The sequence below is a fragment of the Lepisosteus oculatus genome, chromosome 3 (genome assembly GCF_040954835.1).
Source record: "Lepisosteus oculatus isolate fLepOcu1 chromosome 3, fLepOcu1.hap2, whole genome shotgun sequence".
NCBI lineage: Eukaryota > Metazoa > Chordata > Actinopteri > Semionotiformes > Lepisosteidae > Lepisosteus > Lepisosteus oculatus.
The window spans coordinates 61,575,162-61,590,611 of record NC_090698.1 but is presented as its reverse complement, the minus strand read 5'-3'; the positions used below and the strand labels follow the sequence as shown (position 1 = coordinate 61,590,611).

General features: G+C 35.8%; 1 protein-coding gene across 2 annotated transcripts; it reads left to right on the top strand.

The window, feature by feature from the left end:
- The first annotated feature begins 3,605 nt into the window (after positions 1-3,605).
- gkap1 (G kinase anchoring protein 1) lies at positions 3,606-15,450 on the top strand. Of its 2 annotated transcripts, none has more exons than XM_015361218.2 (12): positions 3,606-3,707; positions 5,367-5,611; positions 6,598-6,753; positions 7,206-7,283; positions 7,968-8,100; positions 8,191-8,213; positions 8,572-8,724; positions 9,700-9,786; positions 10,315-10,378; positions 11,474-11,544; positions 11,979-12,059; positions 14,908-15,450. In XM_015361218.2, the coding sequence occupies exons 2-12, from the start codon at positions 5,378-5,380 to the stop codon at positions 14,944-14,946; spliced, it is 1,119 nt and encodes a 372-aa protein (XP_015216704.2). In that variant the 5' UTR covers positions 3,606-3,707; positions 5,367-5,377; the 3' UTR covers positions 14,947-15,450. The 2 variants fall into 2 exon arrangements, with proteins under 2 accessions (XP_015216704.2, XP_015216711.2); XM_015361225.2 differs by lacking the exon at positions 3,606-3,707 and adding an exon at positions 3,738-4,206.

Sequence of the window (15,450 nt, the reverse complement as noted above, 5' to 3'; positions counted from 1 at the left end):
TGGATGTTTATTTTGGTTTCATCTGTCCTTAAAACCTTGTTCCAGTACTCTTGTTGCTCATCTCAGTATTTTTTTTTACAAATTTCAATCAATCCCTTTTGTTTATGCTGCTGGTGAGGGACTTACACCTTGCAGTGCAGCCTCTGAATTTTTCTTGGTGAACTCTTCTGCAGATTGTGGTACTCAAGATTTGCATCCCCACACTCTGGAGATTATTTTTGATTTCACTAACAGTAATTTTGGGGGTTTAATTTACACTTAGAAAATCATTCTTTCATCCACTGCATTAGTCTTTTTTGGATGCCCTGTTTCTCTGCCTAAGAACTTTGAAGAACATTTGCAATGCCAAGAGTCTTACAAATTTCTCTGATGGTCATTTTCTTTCCTCTCATTTCCAAAATGACATTCTATTCTGTCATAGTGAGTTCTTTTGTCTTCATGTTAGTTTTTGCTGACTAATTCATGTAAAAGACTTCAGAAGCAGTTTCAAAAGACCTCAACCGTGCCTATACCTTCACAGCTCGTTTATGTCTGTGTGACATGTATGCAACGTGTAACCCCTTGGCAATTAGAAACACCTGTTAACCTGTTTGTCTCAATATTTATGCTCATCTAAAATGTGGGGAGTTGAACAAAAAAGTGCTGTTGTTGTATAATGGTGAAACATTTATGCATAAAAATACACATAGTTAAAAGGGGGTATTCTCTGCTTTTGTCCCATATTCATCTTGTGATTTGAAATCCAAATTTCCTGAGCATACAGCTATAATGGGCTAATTTGAACTCTTGTCCCAATACTTTTGGAGGACACTGTGTATATACATAGGGAGATATTTAAAATACAGAAAATGAATACAAGGACCAATAGCTAGTATAAGAACATACTCTTCGTTTGCAAACGGTGTTATTAAATGAATGAGTCAAGACTGGTTATAGTTGTTTTCTTTTACTATGGAGCACGCTGAGAAAGGGAGTGGACACAATATGCCCTCTTACACTTTATGTTCTTCAAGATAGAATATAGTGGCATCACAAATCGGTGTATGATTACAGAACTGTTGATACTCTCAACACTAAGCTTGTAAATGAAAATATTTCACCTTGACATGTTCTTCCTAACTGCACAGTGTCCTTGTGATTGTAAAGCAGTTAAAGTATTGGGATGTTTTGACAAATCCAAGCCATCAGCTGACATTAAGAATACTACTATTACTCAGGGGACTATTATATAATATGTGTAAATCATTAGCCAAAGGAAAGCATAGTACACAGTAAGTAAGGCTTCAGTCTTCATTGTTACTTCAGTCACTAAATGGTTGGTTTTGTAATCTATTGTCAAAGCAGCAATAGCAATTTTCTTTGCTTCTTTCTGAATTTGTGCTTCAAAGTAGAGATTTTGTAAATTAGGAAGATGTTTCTTTTAATGTTAAAAAGTTAAGAAAGATGCTTAACCAGGAATGTGGGAATTGTCTATATCATACCAATTGGCAAATCAAAACTTCAGCATAGAACATAATTATGTATAAAATGTACTTACAACAAGCCTTTTCTTTCACAGTGATTAAAATTTAACAGATACATATAACTCAAAGTAAGACAAAATTTGTTAGTTACAACTTCAAATTATATTGCAAAAATCAAGCACAAAGTTGTTGAAATTCCGTGTCCTTCTGAATGTTTACTTGCAATACACTTATGATAAAATACAATGCACTTTGCAACTGTTGCACAATCAAAACTTAGTTTTAAAAGAAAGAGTATATGAATATGCTCATATGACTAATGTTAGTTTTTTTTTATAATACCAGTCTAAAGTGGGGTTCACATTGGGTATATTTTACCTAATCTGGATTTTAACAGATGGACAATTTGGAATTGTATTAAGACATGCTGAGCACAGACTGATGAGGAATCTGCCATGGGCATAGGAATCATTATGTCCTATTCCCAGGCATTTTCCTTTATTGAGGATAAAGGTGGACAAAGCCTGGGGAGAATAGTGTAATAGTTTTTTGAGACATTTCTACTGAAGATGAAGTATAGAATCAGGTGGCATGTCTGGGAAAGTGTAGAATTGATTTCATGCAGAGAAATACATCTGGAGATAGGAATGAAAATGTATGATAAGGTACATTTTTGGCAATGCTGATTAAAATTAGAAATTGATCAAGGAAATCAAGAAAGAATCTGATTAAAAAGGTACCTCTAATATAAAGGTCTATAAAACATCATGTCTAACATTTCTGTGGAAGATGTTAAAAGTTTCATCCACAAGGGAAGGAGGAAATGGCAGAGACCAAAGCACCTTTGAAACTGAATCCTGCTTTGAATACAGTGAATAAGCTAGGGATCAGTGCTGAACCAAGATGGAGAACATCCAGTGGTAAACCTAAAACAATGAAAATTTAAAGATTTATCTTCCTTTGAATTACCAATTCAGGTCGTTCATGCTGAGAACGTACATACCATGTTATGGATATTATATGGCCCAAGAATAAAACTGAAGGTTGCGAAGACCAAGACCACTGCTTGGCCTCTGGCTCTGAAAATCTTTAGGATTGTGATCTTTTGCATTATAAATAATGATGAAGTAATAATGATCTAGAAATAGAACATGGATTTGGAGATAAAGACTGAAATACATTGAAGAAAGGTAAGTGAATGTTGCCTGAACTGATGCAACCTAGGAGTGAAAGAGGTAGCACAGACCATGTGGATAATATTAATACAGTACAATGCAGCAGGGAAGTAAAGTTAGAATACTGTAATGGTGGGAGATGGGGAAAAGTGAAAAAAAAGCAGAGAACGTGGGCTGTGCTCTTTGGTGTCATGACTCATTGGAAATGACAGATTCCAATGTCTGATGTACATCAAGAGAAACTAGAAGGTTTGGGTCAGATGGATGATCAATATACTGTATCACTTTTGATTTCAAGTTCTGAGAAAGGTTTCTTAAGCAGCATTGCAGCCCAGTCTTATATACAGTATGTTGATTAACTTAAACTGACTAGTGTCATAGCTATGAAAGGTATCAAAACTGGCAGTGCTATAAAAGAATGCTTATCTTTTGCTCTCTTCTTCTCATTTCTTTCCCCATTTTTCCTTTTGTTCTACTCTGCAGTGTCTTGACTGTTTTGTTGTAATTAACATACAGGATACAGAAATACAGCAAACCGTATTTTCACCAATAAAAGTTTATGAAGAGACAAGGTTTCATGTGATGTAGTTGAATGTTATTCCCATGAAATTAGAGACAGGTATATCGAGGTAGGCAGACTGGAAGATGGAATAATTGCTGTTCTTCCATTGTAATAAAATGTAAAAGAAAATGAATGTGGGTGTATTCCACGTAAACTGCAGATACACAGCATCTGGGATATATTTGCTGCAGTATTATAATGAATATTATACTATCACACTATCAGGTTCGAGTGTTAAACAGTCTACTTTGTTCAGTTCTGCTGTTAAAAATATATTTATCCTTCATCCTTTTATTTCAGCAATTATTTTTTTCCAAATTGAACATCAAACTACGCTATGAAATATCGGCGCTGGCTATCAACCGAGAGAACAATGCAGCCCTTGAACCCAACCTCACCCTCACCTCAGCGTCAAACTAACCCTTTTTTCTTTTTTTACTTCCGGGCCACCGTAGCTCAGGGGTTTTGTTGTGAAGTGACGTGAGACTGCAGAAGACACTCAAACAGGTTCAGAAATTGCTTTTAATTATCAATCTTACACGTTTACTTTGGTTGGTTCGTGTAATTCAGAATCATGTTTATTGAGTTTTTAACGGTCTGTTTTGTGTGGTCAGTGGATTTTTTGTACGTATTTGAAAAATCTGTTTGGCTTTACTTTTGGAAAAAAGCGAAGGGGGAGTAAAGCCGTTAGATTTTTGGTTCACTTTACCGAATTTTCTAAGTTTTGCCGAATCTTTCGTCGTGAGAATTTGTATTGGCAAGTTCAGGATTTTTTAGATTCTGTTTTTGTTGGTATATCTGTAAACTGCAAGTTGAAGCTTTCGTTTGGTAAACGATCTAAACGGGGTTAAAATATTTTCAAGATTTTTGAACGTGCTCCTATAATAAATGTAACCCTCGGTCGCTTTAAAATCATATTGCTTTGTGAAGCTACAAAACGATTCACTAGCCAGGAATTTGGTTTAAAAAATAACGAAACTTGGCGAATACTGTACGGTAGGCTTGTGTGAGTATTCAACTGTTACTACTGGCATTCTATAAACATATGTATACAGTAGATATATAGTTACATAAGCATTATTTCTATGCGTATGCGATAAGGGTTGTGAAGGCATGCTTCTCATAAAGAGAAACGATATATATAACCTTTTATGTTTCTGTTCATTTCGTTTATGTAGCGCCTTTCACCCTGAATAATCCCAATTTCATGGTAGGAGCTTATAGTAAAACGCATGAAAACATGCCAGCCTCTTATATTTATTTTTTAATAGCGGACTTCATGAAGATTCTGTTTTCCTTCAGAGCTTGATAATTTCCATTAAGGAGGCATCATGGTTTAGTTTTTGTCTTTCTTCAGTAGTCTCCTTTTTCCATTCAGTACACGGTTCACAGGTTGAATGTTGGTACTGTAAATGTTTTTAAGTGGTAATCTGTACTGCAAGTTCAGTAATGAATATTACATTTACACTTAGTTTTACTGTGAATTTGGGTGGCATGGTGGTGCAGTGGTTAGCATTGTTGCTGTGCAGCACTGGGATCTGTGCAGTCTGTGTGGAGTTTCCTCCCACAGTCCAAAGACATACTGGTAGGTTAAAAGGTGTCAGGGGAAAATAGGCCCTGCGATGGGCTGCTGTCCTGTCCGGGTTGTGTCCTGCCTCACACCTGTTGCGTGCCAGGATAGGCTCCTGCTCCCCCACAACCCTTTTTGGATAAAGTGGTTAGAAAATATCAGGGAATAAATAGAATAGAAATAGAATTTTGCACATCCTGTGGTGTAGTGATTTTATCAAATCATTTTATAAAGAATTTCAATTGATCAAACAATTGTGTAGTAGAGCTACACTCTGTCCTTTATATGTGCCGATTTCACTAATGAGTGACTTTGCCATAAACTTTGACTCTGAGCTTTGTTTTTTTTGTGCTAATTTAGCCAAATAAGCTTTTTTAAGTCACAAATACTGTGTTTCTGGGAATAAAGCGATTCCATTCAAAAGTACCTTTATTGGTGGGATAAGACTAGCATATCAGTGGAGATACAATCCATATAGTGTTTTTCTAATGGTGCTGTGAAGTCGCCACATACTGCCTGTCGCGAATAAATAGAATAAATCTCCGCACCCTCTCGGCGTTGGTTGGCATTGGCTGTGACTGTGGAATTGTTCGCAGGTGCTCCAGAGATGGCCTCCGCCGTGCTGTCGTCCGTGCCCACCACTGCCTCCCGCTTCGCCCTGCTGCAGGTGGACAGTGACAGCGACTCGGATTCGGAGCCCGGGAAGGGCAAGGCTGGCCGGGAAGCAGGCAAGTCCCGCTCCGGCAAGTCAGCCGGGGGCAAGTCCAGCAGCAGCAGCAGCGAGAAGAAGAAGGACAAAAAGAAGAAGAAAAAAGGGCAGCAGCAGAGTGAAGCCAATGAGGTACAGCCGTCAGAGACGCCGGAGTTCTCGTTTGCTATATCATGAGCAGCTGTTTTTGTTTTCCATTGTGAAACTTAAAACAGCACGACAAAACTTCAGAGACTTTTATTTCCTGTAACACGACAACATTTGGTGCGGTCTGCATCTTTAGCTTATACGTTTTGTTTCCACGAGATCTTTACAGAACAAGCTGTTTATGGATTTCTGGAATTGCAGAGCAAGGGAAGTCTTGATATGCAATACATTGTATATGATGGTATCCTGAAATAGGTTTTCATTTTAGAAGGCCATACAGTGTTTGGGTTACGTGGTGCAGCTGGCTGCCTGTCGGGATACATTTTCTGCCCCCTGTAATATTACTCCAGAGCTGAGAAAGTGCATGTTAATCAATAGCAGAGATTCCATACCTTCAGTCTGTCTTAGTTTAGATGCTGTTATGGTTTTTGAATTCTGCGTTCAAAGCCTAAGTAATAGCCCAAAATCTTGCTAAAATAACACGCTTGTTTGCAAAACTAGCCATTAGAAATAAACCTATATGTTCACGTTCGATTAAAGCAGCGTTCCGTAATACTTGCCAGTCCTTTCCATGACCAAACTCCTGTATCTCAGCCCATTTAAAAGGTGTTGGAAGAATGCCATAAGAGCACAGAAAGAAAGTCATAGGCACCACATAACAGTGGACATTACCTTAGGTAGTATAACTCTGATGGTTTCACATGACAAGGATTAGGTTTTCTGAATATGTTATTTAATAATGTTATGTGTTTAAATATATAATTCATATTGGGTCATTAACTTTCTGTTTGGCACAGACTCTCAACATTAAAGGTAGACTGAAAATGGGTGGATGGAAGTTTTCTCCTGTTTACCATGAGCCACACTCCTGCGTGGGGATTTTCAACTCTTTTTATAACTGTTTTCTTCATTTATGGCTTTCCTTGTTAACGCTCAGTAAGAGGCTGATGTGCTGTGTTATATCTGGACAGCTGAGAAGCCTCGCTTTCAAAAAGCTCCCCCAGAAGTCCTCTGTGCCAGCATCCACGGTCAGTCTGCAGAACATTGCTGCTGACCTCATCCACAGCTCTTCAGAGCAGCAGGCCCCCGAGGCCGGCTGGCAGCAGTGGAAACAAAGGGATGAACAGGTAGAGGTCCTCCTTCACTTCCTCTCTGTCTGGAACTCCTTCAGTCTCCTGCGCTGAACCCCTTCGTCATCTCTTACCCACACAGTATCTGTCGATGGCCCATAGGGTCAATGCACAGCTCTGAACCACAAAGGAGGTCTTGGGTTTTACACAAAAAAACAGCTGTTCAGTTTTAGTGACATCATTCACCATTTTTCCACTATTTGAGCAAAGAAAAAGATTACTGTACCTGACACACTTAAGTGGCATTTTGTTATTTCTCCTTATAGTTTAGTTAATAGTTAGGTTTATATTTAAGATGTTTGCATTGTTGCTGTATACTGTACACTGTATGTAACTGAAGTGTTAAAAAGTTTTTTTTTAATTAATGCGTCCATGTTATGTTTACTTCTTGGAAGGGTTTAAGAATCTTTTCCACCTTGTTAATCTGTTATCCTCTTTTAAACTTGTAGTTAACAAGTGATCTTTATGAAGCAGATCTGGAAAAGGCCTTAATTTTAAGCAAACTGGAATATGAAGAGCATAAACAGGTACTGTGCTTGTGGTAATGGACTCAATTATTGGATAATATCCTAGCAAATAGTGGACTGTAGTACTTTATTACATCAGTGATGTTAAGTGCTACGTTTAACAGCTCTAGGAAGTTATTGGTTGTTCATATGACTCCTTGCCCATTTAAAACTTAGAATTATGAATGATTTCTCAACATGCTGTCTATAGTTATTAATGTGGCATATGCTTCTACTCAGTTAAACTAAGTTGTGATCTTTATTACATTGTAATCATATATATTTAAAGTATGCTGTTTTAATGCTGTAGGAAAGTAGGTTTATAGATAGCAGCCAACCCTTAAATAATTCCAATTATTTGTCATTTCTGAGCTTCACTTTGTTGCTAAGTAGAGTTGTTCTGGACAGTTATAGTGCCCTGCACTGCCCAGTGCAGTTTACAGTTAATGCAGAATGTTACTGCTTTTTATTTTAAATGAAAGAAGAATGGGCTTGTTTGCTTCTGTATTTTTTTGTGTTCAATGAGTCATAATACTGCATCTGTAGGTTTCTGGGGGATTAAGAGATATTTTACCTTATTGAAGATCTCTGATCTCCAATGGTTGTACAGCAAATTAGATATAGAATTATGGAATGAGTAACATACAGTAGGACTCATCTTACACGTCTGAGATATAAAAGTCTGACTTTTTAAAATTATTTCAGGATTATGAAACAGCGGAGACAACCTCACCGAAGTCCAAAGGTGCAGGGAAGAAAGATAAAAGAAAAAATCAGCAGGGTAAAGACAAACCACTCACTGTGTCCTTAAAAGACTTCCAAACAGAAACACATATAGGTAAGTGTGGGAGATGCTTTTTAAGTCTTTTCTTTTGTATATCCATACATTCCCAGAATAAAAACAAATGTATACTTTCTTTTCTTTCAGATCATCTTAATAAGAAGCAAGAAGTAAGTATGATATGTTTGACTGTAATAAAACTGTACCTAATGTACAGTTTTGGTTTTGTAAGTATTGGTATGGGGCTGAAACAGGCTGTGTATGCAAATAAACTTTAATTGTTAAATTCACATTAGAAAAGTATAAAGAACCAATGTATTTCGGCCTTCTGAAATCATTCACATTATGTTAGATTTGCACACTATCTACATGTACACAAATCAGCCTAACTTAAGTCAAGAAGGGTTTTGTTTTTTTCACTATACCTTAGGTTTTTCCTTTTTTCTTCTGGGAAAGTTTGATGTTCATTCGCATTACTTGCTTGAGTGATGAATGTTGTCCTTTGCTGCCTCTTCTGACTTTTCACAGGAATCAAAGTCTGTCAACCCAGTAGTCCATGATGACAAATTCTTCAACAAACTGGAAGATGATGTCAGTAAAATATTACTTAAAGAGAAGAGAAGGGAGCAGTTCACCAGCACTAGTGGCACTGAAATCACTGCGTCTGTTGAGCAAGAATTGGTCAGTGTAAACCATATTTACAGTATTTTAGATTTAAAAAAAAACATGTACAAGTAGATTTTAGTTAAATGTGACTTTTTGTAGGAAGAGTGACTTGCTTCTTAATGTAGGTTTAATTATGTTATGGTATAACATTATGCCAAGACTTTTTTTAATTTGTGTTAGTTTTAATTGCAGTCATGCAGTAAAACAAATTAAAATGACAGTCACACATAATAAATAGCTGTCATGTAACTCCTTACACAGTTTAGTTGACCTACTTATATAAGGACTGATAGACTGGACTAAGGGCGTCTAAACTTAATTTGCTATGAAAGACCAGATTTGATTTACATTTAGTTCAAGCAGTCCTCGCATACCAAAAATCATCAGATTTCTAAGCACGACCATGACTGAACATGGTAATATTTAATTACTGGTATTAAATATTTTAAGTCTTTTGTGTTTTGGGCGTTCATCAATGAAGTACCTCTCTTTAAAATGTTATTAGCTACATTTTTAGCGTTACTTATTGAAATTATTTAAAATACTATAGTTATGGTTATTGTACGCTATGTATTTTTCTTTTCTGCTGCAAATAATATTGTCAGCATATCTTGTTCAGTAACTGGAGAGAATAAGTGAGCAATACGGTGTATATACGCTGTATACTGCCCTACTGTTTACATTTTTGACATTTAGAAATACAAAAATATTTGTACTTATTTTTGTTTTATGAATAGAGAATACTTCATCAAAGGCAATGCATTTATGTGTGTTGATATGTTCAGGATAGTGTGATTTGATTATTATTTTTAAGTATCCAGCATAAACTGGTGTATTTGCAATAGACAGGTGTTTTTTTTAACTCTCCTTGGTGTTTCAAATTGAAGACATATTTACACACAGTGCATCATTAGTGTTAAACTTTTTAGTCTAAAAATGAAGACTCAATTTAGTGCTGTTCTGAAAAACTAATATAAAAGTTCCTTTTAGGATGTAAGAGCTGAACAGCTTAAGTATGAACTGGAAAAGAAAGACTTGGAAATAGAAAAATTAAAGAAGATTATCTCACAGTGGGAGGTATGTAAATTCACAAATGTTCCCCGTGTTGTCATTCAGTGTGCTTCAGCTGTGACAGCTGTGATTACTGGACACTTTATTTAATTTTAGATTAAATATTTTGATAGTTTCTTTAATCTGCATTGGTATTTTATTAATATCAAGGCTTTGTTGTAGCCTTCTGTACTACTGCCAATATGTATGTTTGTTCTTGCTTAAGCGAACAACAAAATAAAGCAGAACAAACAACTTTTCTTTTCATCTGATGAAACAGTCAGGTGTCATCATGTTTTGTTTCATGTTAGTTCTTTGTTGACTGTAAGTTAGATGTTTTTTGTTGTGGTATCTTGAGGAATTCTCCAGTATTTCTAGCAAAGTAGTCTACTGTAAATGTAGAATCAAAATAAAAATCACAAAGAGAGCATCTTGATTTAAGATGGTTCTTTTTTTCAAAATATAGTTGCTGTTATGCATCATCATGTAGTTGGATTTATATTGTACAGTTTTTCCTGGGCAGGCAAGCCTAATACTAGATTTGAATGGTTTCAGGTCAAATATAAAGAAGTGAAAGCAAGAAATGCACAACTTTTGAAGATGCTTCAACAGGGGGAAAGTAAGTACTGTGTGTAATACTGTGTCTCCAACAATACACTGTGTTGATTTCCTTTGATTTGTGTAACCATTTTTGTAAAGGGTTATAGTAGAAATAAACAACACAGAAATTCAATTGTAAAAAAGGTGTGAATCTATATGCACCCAGTCCTCGAGGTACAAACAGTTGGTATATGAACATCCGTACTTGAAAACGTATTCCCATAAGAATGAAGAATTTGGCGGAACTAAGGCTCCCTCACTGGTATCGCTGGGGGATGTGGCTCAAGGCTACTGTGTACAGTGAGTCATTTGCTCAGTGACAGCATAGTTTTGCTAATGTTAATAACATCCAGCTTTTGATCTGTGATTTTCTGGCTGAGTGTTAATAGCCATAAAAATAGCTGAGAAGAGGAAAGGTTACAAAGTTGTGTCATATCATAAAAAGAAGGACAATAACCTTAAAAATGAAAGTCTCTATCACTTTCAATCAAATTGTTTCAACTTAAAAATTACTTGGGTTTTGAACGGGACTTTGGAACATAACCTATTGATAAGCCAAGTGTACTTTACTTAAATAGTCTAAACAGTAGAAACACTATTGGCTCCAAATTCCTTACTGTTAAATATACAATTCATGTTATTATAATTAGGGATCTTTTGATGTCTAGTAAACAATGTACTGTCAGTGTAGATAGGAATGAAATTCTAAGGATTTGGGTGCCAGAAAAGTCTGTGATAACATGCAAGTTTCTATCATTATCCATGCCTTTATCTGACATTACACTTTCCAATTGTATACAGCTTTAGTCAAGTTAGCAAAAGTATTACTGCAAATGAAGAGATTAGTTTTATGAGTCACAACAGTATTTTGAGTAAATGGTTTTAAACTAGTTCTGTATTTTTGACCCTTAGGCCTGTCTTGCCTCTTTACCCTTCATATCCTATATTGTAATAAAATTACTTTATTCATAATGTTTAGTGAATTATTATAAACCAATCTCAAATCTTTATAAAATGTTTGACATAATAGGTGTGTTATCAAGGATCTGCATTGTTTTCTTAATATTGCATGTTTTTTTACTGTATGTTTTAGACTGATCTTATTTTGTTCTAGTGAAGGACAAAGCAGAAATATTATTGCAAGTTGAAGAGCTGATGAATATTAAGGAAGAGCTATCATCACAGGTGTGTTAAACAGACTTGGCTTTTCTTTAAGAATGTTTTGGTCTGTAAAACAATATAAGAACAATATAAGATATTCAAACAACAGGAGGCTATTCAGGCTCTAGGTTCTGCTTTATTAGGTTGTTGTTAAGTATTGCATTTCATTTAATGCAATTAATAGTTAATGTTTCATTTTTTTCATCTCATTGTGACTTTTAAAGCACTAAATTAGGGCAATATCTATTTTGTGAGAAGATTATCAGGATTGATGCAAAAAAGATCACAATGTATTGGTCATCTTTAAGATCAAGTTGCTTTATTCTTCTGTGTAATTCACTCTGAGGTTCAAGATAACTGGAGAAAACCCCACTGCTTTAAAACTGGAAAGAACAGACTTTTGGGTTTAATTACCTGTGGGATAAATGAGTGTGTATCTTTTTTGGCCTTTGTTATAGGTGACTTCATTGCATGCAGCCCTTGAACAAGAAAAGTCAAAAGTAAAGGGATTACAGTCTGAACAGCCAAAGCACCATCAGGTAATATATTTTATTCTTGTGTTTCTCAACTTACAGAAATGCTGTTTATTGAGTTTATTGAGTAATTTGAGATTGTGAATTCAGAAATGCAGTAGTTGGCTGCACATTATCTTAATATCCTCTCAGCAGCCTTTTATTATTTTTAAGACTAAGCTGGTAATTAGTGATTGTCCATGTCCTGGTACTGTGTGCCCTGGTACAGGGACATTTCAGAACTTGTATGGTATATATCACTGCCCATCATTCCACCGAAATTTGCCTCCACACACACAGCGTTAAACAGGTATTTCTTAGAACACAAGTTTTATATTGGTTGTTATTTGAACAAAATTGAGTTGATTCATTGTATTAAACAGTAACTGCACTTGTCGACTATGACAGTTGTTGCAGGCCCTGAAGCAAGTGGGTATCTCTCCCTCAAGCATATGCTAAAGGTCTGATAGTTCATGCTTTGTTGTCTTCAGGCATGTGACAGGGCAGTCATATCCAGGGGATCAGTGACCCAAGATCATACAGTGACCACTATGGCTGTGGTTGTTTCCATTGCATGATAAACGGAACCAAGCAATGTATTTACTCTAATATACTTTAAGTACTTTATTGCTTCTCTGTATATATATTGAGTTTCAAAAGAAACATTACATTTAACTGCAACAAATTAAAAAAAATAATTAGGAAAGTGGCAGTCTTTCTCTAGAAAGTACACTGACATTTTATCAAAGCGTTATAATATAGAAAAATGAATCTACTGATCATCTTGCTATTAATACGGTTAATCAACAAGGGGCCTACAGTGAAAATCACAAGGTGGTAGCATTTTTGGCCACTTTTGAAAGCAATACAAGCTTTCATCTGTAATGCATGCTTTGGATCAGATTACAGATGATGTCTTGTAAGATTCTGTCATTTTTTAGCCCGGGCAAACTCACCCCACAGATATTCTTTGGGGCTCAGTTTTGATGAGTAGAGCATCCACAGTGTGTTACATTTCCATTTTGCAGGAAAGCCACTATACACGTACCATAAGGACATGTGTTGTCCTGTTGAAATGCTGTTACATAAGGATGGGCCCCACAGAAAGGATAGGATGTGAACACCCCAGACTTTATCGATGTAGCGCTGTGCAGTCAGGCTGCCATTGCTACAACCGAAGTCCTGTAACAACTAGAAACTCCTGCCAGACAATCACATTTGGACTTCCCTGTCAATTGTTCTGTTGTACACAACAATTAGTGTCATGTTCTGCATATCTACATAATATTTGCTGATGTCTGTCAGGGTAGTCAACACAAAACCTTGATTTATCACTAAAGAGGATTTGACCCAGTCATAGATGAAGCTAATCTTAATCTATAGTTCAGCCTCTAATTTACTGAAGACAGAGTTTGCTGGAAAGTGTTTTTAAGAATTGGAAGACTGCATTATCACTCTGCTTTGTGCCACTGCCTGTCCGCACATGGTGAAGAGTACATCAGGGCATTAAATTGCAGTGCACTGCATTGAGGATCTGGGTTCTGAACTGTTTTACCTCCCACCTTACAGTTCATATCTCAAACTGTTTGATTTCCTGTTTGGCCCGATGAAGGAAGCTCTCTCACATTGCAACTTCATTCCTGAGAGTAAGGTCCAAGTGGCAGTGCAGATATGTCCTAGGCACCAGCCATCATCATTTAATCATGAGGGAAATACTACCTTGTGATGTGATGGTAGAAGTGTGTGGATGTGTAAGTGGCTTACAATCTGTGAAGTGCATTTGGTCCATAATGCATAAATTCAACTGATTGAGTAATTTTACACACACATAGAGAAGTGGTACAAAAGTACTAAGCCTTAGAAGGATATTCATGGCAAGAGGCCTCTGCTTTTCAGATTGTCATAGCCCAGACTGATGATACTGGAGAACATTTAGCCGAAAACATTCTGAAAATGTTTCAAGATTTCAGTAGACATGATGGTGTGTGTTTTTGTATTTCATCAGATATGTCATCCATTTCCATGGGAAAGCAGTGTTTCTTGGTCACTGTTTTAATTATGACAGTGAAATTTAAATGTAGCATTTTTAGAAACGTGGAAAGCCATTAATCCTGAAGTCAATAATAAACAGAATCTTAAATGTTAAATTAATTTCTCACAAAAATAGCTTTCCTCTTATTTGGTGGCAGAATGTATTCTTAGAGCATTAATCCCTTGAAAGGCCCATGCATTTTGTTTTGTGTGAGAAAATATCTCATTGGAAAGATATTTCTATTAGCCCAGCTATTCACAAATCTGAGGGTTTTCACTGTTTTCTCAGAGTTATTTTTTGAATTACTGATTTATTTTTCCTCAGTTATTCACAATGTAAAATCCAAAATATTTAATCACCTGTTTCTAATTTTGTATGAATTTTGCATTTCACAGCTGAATAGTGCTGTATTAGTTTGGGCAAATTTAATGTAAAGCCCAGTTCCAAATCCTTATTTGAATAATTATAATTACTTAGATTTAAGTCGTACATCCAAAAATATCTTCTTAGAATGTTTTATTTTATGAAATGTCCATTCAGTTAATTTAAATATTGGATTGGAAGCAAACAAGAAGACCATTTGGAAAGGAAAGTGAATCTAAAATTTCACTCAGCTGTTGCTTTCAAGTTTGTCTTCAAGATCCTGGTAGGGAAGCTTGTTTCTGATAACCCATAACTGTAAAGATACCTTTCCTATTCTCTGTCCTCAGTGGATAGTGGTAAATGTGTTGGGTTTTACAGCATTTAGAATGAGAAAGTGGACATCTGGGGAATGCATTGTACTCTTTGATTTTTTAATCTTTATTTTTATTTGCATAGTGACTTGCTGTTTTTTTTTTTCAGGGAAACAAGAAAGGTAAAAAGTCTGAATCTGATATTTGAAGACCAATGAGGGAATACACAGCAAAAAAAAAAATCTCTACAGGGTGATATCACTAAAAAATTGTACTTCACTTTCAAACTGTAATTGCAGCATTTAATTTCTGGGATGTTATTTGCTTGAAATATTAAACCCTGGTATTTAAATGGAAGGGGTAAAGTTATTCCTTGAATAAAGTGAATATTTTTCCCAGACCTTTTCTTCAGGTTTATTCAGAAACTTTTAAACTAGCCTTTACTGATGGTGTCTTATTGGAAAAAAATAAGTATTATTGCAGTTTCTAAACTGTTACCTTGGTTAAACTGTTGGAACATGTTTTCTTAACATTTTATTAGTGGTGTAGTGGGTTTAACCTCAAGCTTACCTGTACCTCTAGGTGGGTATGTACCAGGATTAGTTGAGTTAGACCCCATAATCAGAAAACTCCAGCTGTTTTTCCTCTTTCTGCAAGTTGTTTTTTTGTTAATTAAATCTTATACTAATAAAAGTTTCTAACTTTACAAAAA

Excerpts from the sequence above, each read along its gene's own strand:
- gkap1 (XM_015361218.2), top strand. The coding sequence starts at position 5,378 with ATGGCCTCCGCCGTGCTGTCGTCCGTGCCCACCACTGCCTCCCGCTTC. Across the intron at positions 8,101-8,190 it reads CCAAACAGAAACACATATAG|ATCATCTTAATAAGAAGCAA; the intron begins GTAAGTGTGGGA and ends CTTTTCTTTCAG. Across the intron at positions 9,787-10,314 it reads AGATTATCTCACAGTGGGAG|GTCAAATATAAAGAAGTGAA; the intron begins GTATGTAAATTC and ends GAATGGTTTCAG.